Source organism: Diadema antillarum, unplaced genomic scaffold (genome assembly GCF_040938485.1).
Source record: "Diadema antillarum isolate AM-2024a unplaced genomic scaffold, OU_Dant_1.0 scf00000010, whole genome shotgun sequence".
Classification (NCBI taxonomy): Eukaryota; Metazoa; Echinodermata; class Echinoidea; order Diadematoida; family Diadematidae; genus Diadema; species Diadema antillarum.
This window is the reverse complement of record NW_027270899.1, coordinates 454510-470935: the sequence shown is the minus strand read 5'-3', so window position 1 is coordinate 470935 and position 16426 is coordinate 454510. Positions and strand designations below refer to the sequence as shown.

Below are 16426 nucleotides of genomic sequence, written 5' to 3'. Positions count from 1 at the left end.
ATTGTCAAGTGGATTACATGTCAGAGTCTCAGTTACAAGGTCCCTGGTTCAAGGCACTGGTACATGTATCAGTGGGTTTGTCTTCTGGCAAAGGCACTTTACCCTCTTTGTCTTGGCCTTTAAAGGGAACTAAAAGCCATAAGTCCCATGATAGCTTCATCAAAGGCATTCATGTGCTTCGGCTAGATAGTAACAATACAAAAAGTAAAACAAAGTTTTTGTGCATCTGCAGAAACTGTCATATTTTGTGCTAAAATGGGGACATGTACATAAGAAATGTGAGAAATAATGCTGCACATGATAACATGATTTCAATTGGATGACAACAAAAATACACTGCAAAAATAGCAAAACATGAGCCAAAAAGGTACACCAGTTAAACATCATTGCAATCTGAGAGAATATCCAGTTGTGGTTGCTGCATAATGTTTTGCAGCCAATTATCTATAATCAACAAATTGGGCCATAGCAGTAGACTCTATCCATCAGTGTTCCTAGCAAGAGTGAATTGCATGCAGCTTGTTGGGAAATATGATTGGTATTGCACAGTCTACAACCTTTGTAGCATCATGTAACATTATGTGTACCCACTACTGAACAGGGTGGGCTGTTCTGGAATAAAAGTTGTGAACTATGATCAAAATTATTTTACCCTTTTGATCTCATACTCCCAAACAACTCATCATTCTGGCAAATAGCATTAGCCATACATTCAAGTTTAATGGTAGACCTTTGTAACATATTGCAAACAAATTCCAAATGTTTGGAGGTGAATTTTGAGCCCTTCTAAAAACTCTGACTGTTTTGCCTTTAAATAGTTCCAGAACACACAGAAAGAGCCATGTGTTTTGTGTGCCTGTCTTCCAGAGCTCAAAGACTTCAATTATCCCAAAGTTTGCAGTACAGTGTGTATGAATTATGCAACCCATTGCCAAAGCTTTGAGAGTGCCACACAAACAAGCTAGCAAGCTGACTGTGTGTGAAATCTCATCTCACAATTACATTCATTTCGTCTCTTGTAATTTTCTTTATGCTGCAAATATGTTAGAGTGCTACAGAAGAGGAAGATGTGAGCATGTTGCAAGCATGATTTGTAACTGAAAATAAAAAGCTGCATGCAAGGCATAATCTGCTTTACTCCCATTGTTATTAAAGCATATTATGTTGTGATGCATTTACTGTCATGGGATTTTAAAAAACAAACGTGCATGTGGAGTTGCATAGTAACACAACTTAGTAACGAAATAACTTGTTACACAAATGCCTTTCAAATAGCATGTTACTTCGGGGGTCAGTTTATTTCCTTAACCTCTTAGTAGCCATGCACATCTGTAAAAGTAGAATTTTTCGCGCATTTTGCGCAATCAGAAACTAGCACAAAAATAAAAGCATGCGAATGTTTTGGCTTGCTATACGTTCCTGTAGTTGATGTCTTGATACTGCAGAATTAAAAACATGTGAAACTCTTCTTTTCCGGCTGAGCGCGAAAAAATTAGTTAGAAATATCCTCTTTTACAGTAGCTTTCAAGCTATTTGTCATCGGTATTAAGTAATTTATCCAAACTAGATTTGGGCCATTATGACATAATATGGATACGACAGATTAGGTAATTTCTCTTCATTGAGAATTAGACCCCGTTTACAGTGCAGGGCTCTGCTGAGCCGTGGCCGAGCCGCGGCCGAGCCTGGTCTCAATTTGAGGGGCCGAGCCCTGCAATTCTGTCCGTTTACAGTGCCGGGCTCGGCCCGGGCTTTTGATTCAAACCTTTCAATATTTTGTCGTAGTGGCGCTCTGCTTGTAAACAAACGCAATTTGGTATAGTCTGGTTTCCAGACCCTTTGCCAACTGGACTCCACGGTGACGAAGTCGCAGTTTGGCAAAGGCCTTTGCTGCAGGAAAAATCCTTTGCAGGACCAAACCACCTTAAACTATAATAGTTTTCGACGTTGAGGGCTTTAATATCCTGAATAGCGAAATAGTACGGGCAGAAGCCAGACTAAATTTGGTACTGCATTTGGCCCAGTTTGCGTTTACAGTGAGAAAAGGCCGGGCTCGGCCGCGGCTCGGAGACTACCTCCAGAGCTTGGCCAAATGCGCGGCCGATTTTGGCCTCATATTTTTTTATCTTAGTTTCCAGACATCATGCCAATCAACAAAGAAGGTACCCAGATGAAGAAGACAGTCCATCAAGTGTGCCTCTTGAACAAAGCACAGCAAGGATTAAGTAAGAAATTAGTTTATGATATTGCAACTGAAGGCTAATAACAGCTGGAGAAAGAACTTGATTTAGTGCCATGGTACAGAAACTGAATATCATACTTGTCTTCTATGATCAAGCACATAATGACATGGTACTTGTCAATGCAATCATCATTGGTTACTGGTGCCTCTGAAAGTGCTTAGTTATTGATAATGAACCTGTGAGAGCTTAAAAGGTAACTTGAAGGTGCGTTATTGCTGCTTTATGTCATGAATGCTTTGCTACCAATGATGTAAGATCGAAACAGGAAACAAGCTGCAGATCAGAAGCCTCATTTTTTTAATGTCCCAAGCTATAATGACTGTCTGCTCTTTTATCAGCATCCATGTTTTGCCTGTCTATGTATGTGTGGTCTAGTATGTGAGAAATAGAGGGAGTGAGAGAAAAAAGGGGATGGGGACATTCTTTGCATGGTAGGAATGAATCATAGACTGTAGAACACATATCTGCAGAGCTGTCCCTTTTATTTCGCCACTTGACATTCATTAGTTCTGACCATCACAGCATACCACTCCATTTTGTGTATTTGTACCAACAAAAAACAACAACAAAAATCCATGGTAATTCCTTGTAATTCTGTGCATGTCATTACATTTCTCTTCTTGTATTGTTCCCGTGGTAATGCACATTTTTTTAAGACTCGGCAAGTGGCATGATGTGCCACCAGAAAACAGCCTTGTCATTTTTCTTTAAGTGGGCGTTTACTCAGAGAGCATTTCCTCACAGCTAATGATGATAATTGCTCGATTCAAGGCAGTAGGCCTCATTTCCCGGTCACAGCAAGGATTCCTGGAGCAAATGATGTACCACTCTCGTCTTCAGATGAACAGTTTCCCAGCAACATAGAGCAGTATATCTTGGCAGAAGTGAAGTGAAAGTTTCCGACTGAGCATGCCGAAAAAATGGGATGTTGCAACCAGAGTAGTTACGTCATTTCCCCCATTCTGCTTGTTTGTGTGTATGTTCAAAGGTTTTATTTTCACTTCTTTCAACAGAATGTACAAAAAGTATAAATTTGACATGCGTTTGAAGGAATGATACATAGATAGCAAAGAATAACATTTGTCAGTAGTCATTACAAAGTGAGGCATTTTTCATACAAACATATCTATACATTCTGCGAAAAAAAAAAAGGTGGAGGTACCCACTCAAAAGACTGTGCTTGTACTATGTGGGCACCTCACAGGGAAAAATAAATACATGTAGGTGAATAACTTAACTACATGGGTGAATAACTGAACTTGATAACTTAATAGGTGAATAACTTAACTACATATGTTAACATAACATAACTTAAATCTGTGTGTGTGTGTTCACCTGTCTATTTACTTGTTATTTTTGTATAATCCACAAAGGCCTTGAGTATTGTTTTTGTTGTTGTTGTTGTATTTATTGTTTGCATTTCATAAATGAGTAGTCCTTTCCTGTAGATCAGGGGTCACATCACAAGAGAATAGATTATACTGTTGCATTAAAAAAGATTATATATATATATATATATATATATATATATATATATATATAGTCGAGACAATGTAATGATGACAAAAGATGTCGCATGAAGCCAGCTGTTACGAAGCTTTCGACCTTGGTCTTCTTCAGCTTTATTATCTGTTTATTTCATTTCATAAACAGATAATAAAGCTGAAGAAGACCAAGGTCGAAAGCTTCGTAACAGCTGGCTTCATGCGACATCTTTTGTCGTCATTACATTGTCTCGACTATAATTCTTCCTAAGATGACAGAGGCGTACGGTACGAGTATCAGCATCATCGCACTACATATATATATATATATATATATATATATATATATATATATATATATATATATATATATGTGTGTGTGTATTAAGGAAACATGAAGGTATAGGCAATGTCCATGTGTACAAACTGGATAAAGAAGAATTATTTAGGACTTGTGTGTCTCTGATAGAAGGGTGAAGGGATCACTGACATATTCCCATATGCCACTATATTCATCAAACACTTGTATTGGTGTGTACCTGCGTAATGTACCTATGTCAAGATGAGTGATAGTTTGTAGGAGACTATTAAAAGTGGTAGCATACTGTATGTTGCTACCATGGGAACACAACTGCTCTAATGTTTGAAGATAACCAATTCAAGTAGGTTTAGTAGGGAGTGCTGGCACGGATTGTTACATATTAGTTAGAGATGAGGACTAGCGGCAGCCTACCACACACTGTTCTCTCATTCATGTGTTTATTGAAATAATAGAGTAAAACCAGAAGGCATGGCAGGGGCTAGTGAGGGAGCATGGAAAGTTTCAAAGTCACCTTACTTTGTAATCCCATAAATGCATGTCAGCTGAGGTGCCTGGTCAAATGACTTTTGTGATCTGAGTCAATGCAATATTCTTTGTTTATATTTTGCATGAAAAACTTTATTTCATCTCTCTCTGTTTTAAAGGGAGATATAGTTCTCATGCTATCATTTTGTTTTCCTCATCATTCTTCATATGCATCAGAACACTCGAACGTACTTGTGCATGATCATGAATGCAACTCTTTGAAAAATCAGACTCCAACCCAAAAGGTTCATATTCTCTGTTTTTGCCATTAGCATGTTTCATTTGTGGAAGCGGAATGGAGTGCATGAGGCTTATTACTCCTTGTAATATAGAGAAAATGGAATCTAGAGTTTGGGGATCCATTTCTTTAAAGATGAATGCACTAGCTGCAAATTGTGATGATTGCAGTTACCACGTGACAGCAATGATGTAAATCCTCACGTTGATTGGTTGCTTTCTGACTGTTGCTATAGCAACTGCAATTACTGCAACCTGCAGGAATGACAAATCACTTAAATGAAATGGGGACCCCCTGGTCAGAGGGAGGTTGCATAAGCAGCTCTAACAGCTGGAAGTGTGGCCAGGTATCTGTACTCATCAGTTCTGACTCAGAACATATCTATTTTTGTGAATGATTATTCCAGAAATCATCAGCAAGGCGTGGTGCTACGAGGAACACAAAGATGAAGCAGAAGAAAGTGGTGGAGTACTACACCATTGCAGACTTTGAGGGCGCTGCAGGTGAAGGAAGTCTCTCTTTCAAAGAGGGAGAAAAGGCTGAGGTAGGTGTTGCCATGCCTAAATTTCTTCCCTCTGCTCACATGTGGGTCAGGAAGTGTTTGAGTGTGTGGGTGTGTTCATGGTAATGAATGTGAGCATTTGTAAATGCTTCAGTTGTAAATTGCCAAGATGAGGACTCGCACTGTACAGCACATAATCCCATAAGTGGCACATATGTGACCCGCCACAACAAAAGGGTCCGAAATTCGCTGAAGGCTTTGCCGAGGAAATTGAGTGTGAAGTCAGATCATCAAAATTGGTCAAAACAATCAAAATTCTACTTTTGCCATGATTTTGTAGTCTAATGTTTTGTTTATCATCTGCCGAAATTTTGAAGCTAAATGACCAAAGAAAAGGCAAGAAATGAGCATTTTTCTGGGCCATGATTTTCTGACCTTCAACGGAACATCCAGAAATGTGCCTGAAGATTTGGATTTAGCTCTGCAGATAGACTCCACCCCTATCAACGAGGGAGTGATCTTATTTGATCAGTTTGTGGCATCCTGGTTACTGATTGGTCGAGCGTAGACCACTGGTGCTAGGCTTGAATGAACATCACGGAGGTTGCAAGGACACACCTTCTATGTCAAAAGGTGATAACTGTCTTACCTCCCCTTGATCATGATTGCATGGGAAGGAAAACTTTGAAGGCAGTTTTCCTGAAACGCTGATTTCTTAGACCACTCAACATAATCTCATAAGATCGTTGATATCTCCACAACCAAGTATTTTTATGAGTCATGTTATACAATGTATATGAAATTAAAGCGGAAGAGTAAGGGAATAATGTCATGCCAGTTTTAGTAAATTGACCTCCCCTGACTTTCGGATCCTTTTGTTGTAGCGGGTCACATATAGTGGCTGTGTGAGAAGCATTGGCATTCCAGTTGACATCACAGCAGTCCAATTGTTTTAGATTTGTGTTTGTGAATTGGAATTTGATAGAAAATTATTTTCTTCTGTTTCTGAAACTGTGCTGCTGTCAATTATTCTAAAGCTTAAATCTTTTGAATGTGTTTGTTGCATGTAGATGTGTTTCTTCAAGTCTTTGTGATGTAAATGCTTTGCTGAGTAACTCTAAACTGGATTTCAAAACTGTTTATTAAGGATTTAGTCAATTCCTTTGAGAATGTGAAGTTATTTTTGGGCTTGCATTTCTAAAGAGGAGAGTCAAAATTTTTCTAAAGAGTTATCATTAACCCTGCCAAAATGACAATGAATTAATAATATTCCCTTCTATCATTGTTAAAGGTGCGTGAAGAAACAGCTGGTGGATGGTGGTATGTGACCATCAATGGCCAAGAGGGATGGGCGCCCTCAACATATATCGAGAAACGTGAGGTGCCTGCAGGCCGAGGGGGTAGGTCAACCGGCCCATCTGGTCTAGCAAGCCTTGATGAGGAAACAGGAGAGCAGAGTGGCCCTCCAGCCCTTCCTTCAAGGCCAAAATTTGGAGGGGGTGGGGCCTTTAAACCATTGACAAGCTCCAATAAACCCAGTCCACCGCCCATTAATCGTAGCAACAGCCCATCTGCTTCTCGATCCTCTGCTGCTAGCAACGCCAGCTCACCGACGGATGTTGTGTCTGCGCTGAAGAAACAATTTGACAAGTCTTCCGTGAGTGAAAGCCCATCACGCCCCTCAGGGCCAAAACCGCCGAAGCCAGCATCGCAGCCCTATTGCAACCGGGATGCGGTGTACGTGACCACCTCCAGCTATGTCAATGATGAGAATGATGGACTCAGCTTCGAGGCTGGTGAGAAGGTCGAGGTGATCAAGAGGGACGGCAGTGGCTGGTGGCTTGTCCGGATCGGATCACAAGAAGGTTGGGCTCCCAGTACATACATGGAGAAGGCATGATTGTTAGCCCACAGAGGGGATGTTGTCAGTACACCGATGCTACAAATTTGGTTGGTATGGAAACCGACACATAGTTGATGCTGGAGCCAAACTACTGTAACCCTGCTGCCACTGCACATCAAGAACTGTATTCTACGCCGACATGACGTAGTTAACCATGGGTCATGTTGCCATCCAGCCAGCTGTCATCAGGACATCGTTTTTCACCTTTTGCACACGAGATTCATGTCAGCTTATCTTTTGATACAATGAAGCACTGTCTTTCTGGACTCATGTGATAGTGGTGGCATAGATTTGATATGCAAATTGAAATATTTTTCAGTGCATTCAACTCTCTCATGCTTTGACAGGTTATATTGGGAGGATATTTTTGTTTGTTTGTTTGTTTTGTATGATGATGGTTAGAGCAGAGTGCTCTGCTGAATACTAAAGGCTCTTTGTCCTGAAACAGAAGAACCTTGGGTAGATTTCTGCCCGATCATACATCCTTGGAAAAGGTACTGCACACTAATAATTATGTCTATCTTCTCCTAGATATAGAGGATTTTGTGCCTGGCATTGCCAGGATATAATGAAAGATAGATCTATGCTAGTGCAAACACCAGGAAAATTGCGCTTGGTATTACCCTGAAAGTGTTGGTAAACCAGAGAACTAAGGATCAGCAATATTGCATCATTTAAGACATATTCAGGGTCAAATGAGACATCTATGTGAACTGTGTAACACTATCTATGTGAACTGTGTAACACTTTCATGCTCAGAGGCAAGTCTCAGTAGCCATTGTATTTTGGGATTGAGATCCTCAGTGTGAACGAAGGCAGTGATACAAATGGTTGCCCTGTTCACTGTATTGCTAGTTGGCCAATATCACTGTCTCATGCTTTCACTAGTGGATATACAGGAAACACTTCTTATTATTTCTGCCTTTAACATCCTTTGTTTTGTTTTGTTTTTGCTAGCTCCATTTAGATGTGACTGAATTATGATTTGTGTCTTTCAGGCAAAATGCACTTGTACTTAGCAGGGGCTAGAGAAGAGGGTACTGTATTCAGTAAACCCTTGTTGTTATGGACACTTGTGTAACAGAATCTTGTTATCATAGTGATGTGAATGCATTAGTTCCAAAGTTGAAAAAAAAAAAGTTATTTATGCTATTCTGACACAGCTCACTCCCACTTAATGCAACAGTGATAGAAATTATCCTGTTAGTCTGCCAGATGCCCAAAAGTTCAAAAGTTGTTCTCTTTTTTTCACTTGCTTTGTAAAAGCAATATTTTACCACAATAGAGTAATTTCCCTGTTTTCAAAGAGTTTGTTTGAAGGAGAGTCCACTCTATAGGAAAATGTGGAGATGATGCATTCAATGCCCCCCCCTCAAAAAAAAAAAAAAATGGTTTGTTATAATGAGAGTCTATTCAAAGCACATATCAGCCTCTCTCACCCCCTGTACTGTGGCTGCTATGTAATGTATTTGGGCTGTGGATGCCAGCTTGTAAGTTCCTGTGTGTAGAAGGTTTGTTGAATTACAGTCACACTGTAAATGATTCCATGATCTGAAGACCAAACATTGTTTTTGTTTGTATTCTGTCTTGTTTATTTCTTTGTGTATTTGGTTGTCAAAGAAGACATATCCCATGTAGACAAGAGGTATAAGGAAACTTTTTGCACTCATCATTTTCACGTGGACGGGGCAAGCATACGTATTGATTTCATTGTGTAGTGTTGTGCCACAGTCTGTTATGTGCATGTCTCTTCCCTTTTCACACTGCCAATTAACTCTGAGGAACACCACTTCACTGTGCCATTGACATAGTGCATACAAAAAATTGCCTACAGCAGTTAGGGATTTACCTTTACCTTTTACTTGGGAGCCCCCCCCCCCCCCCCCCCCCCGACATTCTGTGCAATATATTGCCATTGCACAAAGCTACCACAATGTTTCATGGCATTTGTCTTGCGAATCTCCTGCATTTTTGACACCAAATTTGCAACACTCGGGTACATGACTTTTAAGTTAAGCAGTTATGTACATGTATGTTGTACCAAAAATTGCTCAAAACATGAATTCAAGTGCAATTTCAATGCAATACATGTATGTGATTTGAGTCAAATTTCATAAGAGCATGATTATTTGTGCTTTTTATTGAGTAAAAATCAATTAATGACATGTTTTCGTACTCAGAACAGTGTCACCGACAAATTTCATTGGAAAAAACAATAAAAACAAAATACAAAAACAGCAAAATACTACAGACATTCTTTTCGATGGCACAATTTCCTCACTTACATTTGCTGAGAATATTAGAAAGAATATGTACACCAAAAATATGTCTTTTTGGAGATTTTTTTAATGATTTATAGCGAAAAGTCTGATTTCACGCATGCATCATGCAAAATAATTGGCATTTGTTGAAAAATCAACTCCACAGTTTTGTAGATTAAGTCGCAGGCAATGTTTGTGCTGATTTTCTTTGCCATAGCGCAGTCAACGGCCAAGATCTGGAGTGGGGCTTTGGAGCCCCCCCCCCCAATGTCTACCTAGATAGCCTGGGGTCTACTTAGGGTTAAGGTATTTGTGTCATTGATGGTAATCCAGTTGAGAAACCATGGTGGAAATGATAGTTGCTTTATCACTCCATGACCAGTCAAGTGCTGGAAGTGAATGGAGAGTTTACATATCAGATGGATTATAAAGAGCTCAAAGTTATAAGCAGCAAGCACAAAACTCAGCCAGAGATATACAGATGAGTCATATGGCTCTCTTGTTAGCAAAGTGCCTCATAATATCATTTAATGAACATGTTTGAGCACTGTGAAACAAACAATATTTTGTTCTCGATAGTATGCAAGTATTTAATACTGATTACGATCAGTATATCAGCAGAGTGCAGTCTTACTGTATGTATTGTTTCTACATGCATATCTGTCATGGCTTGATTATTTACAAATTGTATTATAGATTGTATAAAGTTGATATCTAATGTACAAAACTGTGGATATTTTTAGAAAAAGAATAAAAAGAAGAATTTATTGTGGATTAACCAAGTACAGGGGAAGTATAACAAATACTGATTTAACAAGATATCAGAAGCTATGAGGAAATTTTTGTGGTCCTGATGTTTTCTTCCTGCTGTAAGTCAGTGTATTATACTATCTGGTACTCCTAGAAGGAGATTGGCTGTAACAAAATAACTGCTATAATGACCAGAATCCTATAACTTTTTAACAAAGACAAATGTATGGTAACTACAATGTAATTGAACCTGTTACAGCAGGGAAAATAAATCCATTGCCTACCTGACCGTAATATCTGGAGTCCACATGCGTAGAATATGGTGCATTATTACCATGCCCACATACGCAGTGCTCTTGCTAGCATATGTCACAGAATTGGCTCTGTCTTGTGATTCGGTAAAGTGCCTGTTCACACATGTGCAGCAATTCTCTGCCATGTACTGTGCACTCCCGTTATAATGAACTCGGTTATGACGAAATTCTGGTTAGAACAAAGTAAAGATTCAGGCCACAACATCATCCACTCTTAAGTTTTTTTCTTGCTTATTTGTTCGAATATAACAAAATTTTTGATATACCGAAAGAAAACTGCAGTCTACTGTACAATGCAGAATGCACACTACCCATACAGGCATGCAATATAGCAAGGAAAATGATTTTGTTCTGACCTCTTAATGGTTCTGTGTTTGAAACTTATACCAGCATTAGTTTGTCTTTCAGATGCCTGAAGGGAGAAATACAGTATTGTAGAGCAAATACAGGATAAGGCACAATGTTGTAGTTCATGGTGTCAATGTCTCTTCAGAAAATATTCTTGCATCACCAGACTTTGAGAGAATATACAAAATGTATTATGATTTGTTCTAATTTTCTGTTTAGAGGTAAATCTTGAAGGGTTTGTTGCACTCCATTTTTTTTTATACAACGAAAAATGCTGAAACAAGTATTTTAAAATATTTTATTGTGCTTTTGTAGATCTGGGTAGGGGAGATGTCTGTCCCTATTGTCTTTCTGTACATATGATATTGAGATATTTAACAAAGAAGAAAAATGCATATTTTTCTATTATCAAGAACGGAAAAGTGGGATAGACTTGAGAGCTATGTGTGAGGCATAACTGCTTAATATCCTCATTCATTTGAGGTGAATGGGCTCAAATCAATCACATTTGTTGAAACGTTGAATAAATTAGTTTCAATTTACTTTGTCTGCTATTTAGGGGAAGTCAGAGGACTGTGATCTATCTAGACATGTCTATGTCATAGGTATGTGTTCGTCTACCATACAGAAAATCTTGAATCGTGACAATCCTTTATTATCAACGCATATGCTTACAGCATATATATATTTTTTTTAAGATATTTTGTTAGGCCAATAAATTGATGATTACTAGTTTAGCATAAATATGTCATGTCTAGTGGAAACAAGAACACACACACAAAACAAGTAATAATTTGGCAGTTTGATCTAATGACCCAGTCTACACTCTGTGTGGCTGTCTATGATTGAATGTGGTTTAATTTTGTGCTGACTTTAAGCTGATTTCGTTTTGTTTCTGTGCATAGAAACTGCCTTTGAGAAAAAAAAAATGTAAATTTCAAGGACTGTATGAATCTTAATGTTTACGTCTGAGGTTAGAATCATTGTCATGTAAAGTACAGTACATCCATCAGACACTATTCACTTCATATTTGCAGGATGGTACCTCCCTCTTTGTGGATGTATATTATATGTATCACGACACAAGGTTCCATCTAGAAATGTCACGCTAACTCATAGGGGCAGTCAACCGAAACGAGGTGCTCATTCCATACTCATTGTTAGTTCTTTTTTTTAACACAATATGGTGGAAAAGGTGGAATAAATTATATTTAATTGCACAGCTTCTAGAATTTCATTCGACCCTTCTTTCTGTCTAGCTTACACAACAACCATCAGAGGCGCAGAGTCATACTTCGAGCTGTTGTTATTCAAAGGCCTGCTTTCACTTTTAGCACCGATTGACGCAAGCGTAGAAAGCCGAAGTCGACCAAGTCATAGCCTTTTGCAAAGGCAGCTGGCTACTGTCGCAGCTCGCCGGTCGCGAGCTGCCTTTGCAAAAGGCTAACCAAGTCAGTGCGAGAGCCTTTTGAGATCTCCGAGTGTGTGTCTTATTCGTGAGCTGGCAGAAAGCTTAACTTGCGCTCCCCTTCTACTGAATAATTCAGCATTGAGTAAATCAGCTTAACATTCAGATCTATTGAAACTGCGACATTCGCCCATTGGACATCAGTTCGAAACACACATCTACTCAGTAAAAACATTTGAATAACAATGTTTTATTCATGAGCTTCTGCGAACACAGCTTTGCTGATTGGTTAAGGGTTTTTTTAACTCATGATAGAATTGTTTGGGATTCACCTAACTTCTTTTGAAATTCAAGAAATCCCCGCGCAGTCTTTTTTGCCTTCCATTCTCCGATTTTGATGGACCTCATACTGTCCTCAATCAGTGATGTGTACCCCGTAGATGCAGGGATGTGTTCAATTTTTTTAGCATCAATACAGTGTACTTCCTGCTTTTTTGCAGACACAGCAAAAATACACCATATTAGTCCGGCAATGCATTATTTTGTATATCATATCGTGGATTTATAGATTAGTGGCGGATCCAGGCGGGGGCGCACCGGGCGCGCGCCCCCTCCCCTTTATGTTTTGTTAAAACAAAAGAAATAAAAAGAAAAAATGGGGGGGGGGGGGCGTGCGCCCCTCCCCATTTAATTTTGTAGAGTCGCCCCCCCCCCCCTTTTATGGAATTCCTGGATCCGCCCCTGTCGTACGCATGTATACTCAAACCCGAAGGCCTACCCGTGAACACGCCAATTAGGAGCACTTGCAAACACACACACACACACACACACACACACACACATAGTTCACACTCACGACTACTCCATCCCCAATAGCACGAATTCGAACCAAGGCTCAGCGGCTGTGAGGAGTTCCTAAGGGGAAGAAAAACAAGGGGGGCATTGCTACCTTTGACTAAAAGGGCAACTTTATTTCGTGCAAACATTAAATTTTGCTGGCAAACACAGTTGGTCCTTTTCGTCTTAACGCACCAACAAGTACAAGCTGCTGTCCTCTGTCAATTCTATTGCAGACATAGGAAAACAGAAACGTCTTTTTTCTTCCTGCTTGGAAATTATTTTAGTCTGTTTTCACGACTCCTAACATTAGACAAAATTCATGCTCAAAAAATGGCGGAGGAGTCGGAGTTGTATCTAATGGATATCCTCACCTTCCCTCTCCGCTCCGATACTTTGATCGAAGGGTCCACCGTGGACAATGCGCTGTAGGTGTTTCTGCGGCTCATTGTTATGAGAAAGTACAAATTGTCGAGCTTGTTGACTCCCTTCGCCCGCTTCTATAAACGCCGACTACGTTTCATCATGAATTCCTGAAAAATGTGTTACAGGTTCAAAATGTTGACATGTAGGCCTACATTCTTTACAGATGAGCATGCAAATCTGTAGTTATGCCAAACACTCGCCAATCAGCCTTAACAATTGCATTCGTGTCGAAGCATTGTATTTTGTCAGCCCCTGCTCAAACAAGACTCGCTCACGCTGCAAAGTGGTTTTTTACTTTGGCGAATTTTGTATTCATGTAAACAAAGCAGCCACGCAAGCCACCCCTTCCCCAGTGCGCTACTTGCAATTGGTCATCCGCGGCGATAGAAACCCAACCCACCGCCTTCCCCCCTCCCCCTCCCAACCCCACCCCTTCAGAATCTGTGCCAATGCTTTACTGGTGGCATTAGTCCGATGTCTGTCCTGGCCGTGAAATCCTTCAAGGACGTCTTCCCGATTCTGGTGTTGGACGTGCTAGAGAACCTGGAGCTACAGTTTCTTCAATAATGACGTCATGTCGCAGTCCACGTTCTGGACATGAAATCTAAGAGCCCTTATTGTGGGATGGTCAACATGGGGCTATATACATGTACTGCACTGGTAAACTTCTGACAAGCATAGTTCAGTTGGTAAGATGCGAGTGTGATCCTGGGGTACATTCTGTACATACAAACTGGCTGTTGAATAAAACAACCTCGACCGATCCATTTAAGAATACAGCTTCCGCGTACCCTTCAGATTCTCGTACGGTTAGCAAAGTGACTTCTTGCATATTAGGCAGTGTCGCAAATCCGTTGCAGTCAGCTCACTGTCGGGGTTGAGGTTCCCAAGGTCCTGGGGGCATTTCATGAAGCGTTTTGATCGGATATTTTTCGGACAAACCGAGTTCAATCCCCGTCCAGTGCTTACGTTCTTGGACAAGATGTTTTATCAACAATTTAACTCTCGACCCAGGTGTATAAATGGGCAACTGGCAACGCTACGGTAACAATAATGGCAGGGCCCTCTCGACCCAGGTGTATAAATAGGTACCTACCTGGCAACGCTAGGGTAGTAATAATGGCAGGGCCCTCTGGTAGTGCAGTGGCAACACTGAAGAGGCTACCCTGGATTATGACTAGCCTGCTAGTCGGCCGAGGAGGTTATTGCTGGAGGACACTTAAGCATACAGCGATTAAAGGTGTTGTTTGTACTTTAGCTGCCTATCTTTAATTTCAGTCCGATGACTGCAATGCAGACGATGAAGCAAACCTGGCATATGTCACAGGTTGGCATATAAAGCATCCCTCCATCTAAGCGAAGTCAGAAGAATGTTAGCAAATTCTGAAGGAGTTGGATAATATACTCATCCCAGCTCAATGCAGGCAAGCCGAAGCTAAGAAGAGAACTCTCAAAAGTTTGCCATCTGGGGTTCTACCCCCGCCACAAGGCGCACAGGAGAAACGGTCTATGTGGTAGTCATCAGGAAACATTTGTCGAGCAGAAGTAATGGCCTCCACCTGTACATGGCAGGTGTGCCTTGTCACCATGCAGTCTACCACAAACTTTGGGCTTTTATTACCAGCTACTTGGGTCTGGTGGTAATGGTGGTCTTGGTAATACATAATACCCTCTTACCCTGGGCATAATAGTAACTGTGGTCGATGTGATGAGAAAGATACTAGTGCGAAGAGAAGAGTGAACTGACTGTTTTGATCAGTGGTCAATTACCAGACCAGCCTGCATTCAAACTGATGACCGACCATTGCGTCTAGAGATCTGAGGAGCAAGGGTCATTTTTAATATAATAGACCACACTATAGTCTCCCGAACACGTTGGTTTCAAGAGAGGGTAACTCGGTTGATTGCGCGGATAAAGCTGCTTCTTTGCAACTGCCAGCAGGTTAATTAGGAAGACCTATTTTGGATAAAACGGTGTCATCATAACATCCGACCAAGCTCCTTCACGGCTGATAGTGACGGCTCGTCTTCATGCCCCGTGAACCGACAGTAAACTACCTAAATGTCAGCAAGATCGTGAGATGAGAAGCTAAATATTCGTTTTATTTACGCGTGACGGGCGGGGATACCAGTTTCCATACATCTGTGTAACAGACAGCTTAGTCATTTGCCTGGTGGACAGACTGGGAGCTGCGCCCATTTACTTCCTTGAAACAGTGGATCGTTGAAGTAGCAATGTATATGAATATATCTATGTCGGCCGCCGCGTTCTACACTGATTCAGGCAACCTGTAGGTGCCCGAATGCATTCGAAATGTGTAAACCTGGCACATTTGGTGTTATGGGAATGGCTTCAGCCACTGGTTTGTACACCAACAGACAGAGTTCCGATATTCAGCATGGAATCCTCCCCACCGTCAGTTTAATCGCTCCTACCAATGTGTCTGCTTCCAATACTGTTACTATAGGCAAGACTGTTTGAAATTATGATTGTACACTGTATATATTATATAGACATGATCTTTACGGAGAGTAACAGACTGCCGTGAGTTTCTTGTTACAAGTTGCATGCTCGGTTGGTAAACCTGAGAGTGAGGTAGAACATTTTGACACATAGGATTCAGAAAGCAAGCTGCTCATGGCAGGCATGGATGACGATTGCTTCCATGACAAGAGAGCCTAGCTGTCTCATGCAAAGAAGAGACAAGACGAGCTTCCATGTATGCATGCATGGGGTTCGAAACCTAGTAGTGCAGGTACTTTATCCTCACTGCTAAGCCTTTCGGAGGAGTCGTAAAAAGACGACTGATAGCATTGCTTGAGGTGAAAATTTAGCTCTTAACTTTTTGCGACATACTTAGAAAC

General features: G+C 40.6%; 1 protein-coding gene across 2 annotated transcripts in view; it reads left to right on the top strand.

Annotated features, from left to right (window-relative positions):
* Positions 1 to 8600, top strand: part of LOC139720262 (SH3 and PX domain-containing protein 2A-like) — a 59103-nt gene extending 50503 nt beyond the window's left edge. For both annotated transcript variants that reach the window (XM_071631630.1, XM_071631626.1), the window contains 2 exons: positions 5219 to 5356; positions 6606 to 8600. In XM_071631630.1, coding sequence (XP_071487731.1) covers positions 5219 to 5356; positions 6606 to 7214 — 747 coding nt within the window. In that variant the 3' untranslated portion in view covers positions 7215 to 8600. The remainder of the gene's footprint in view (positions 1 to 5218; positions 5357 to 6605) is intronic.
* The last annotated feature ends 7826 nt before the right edge of the window (positions 8601 to 16426 follow it).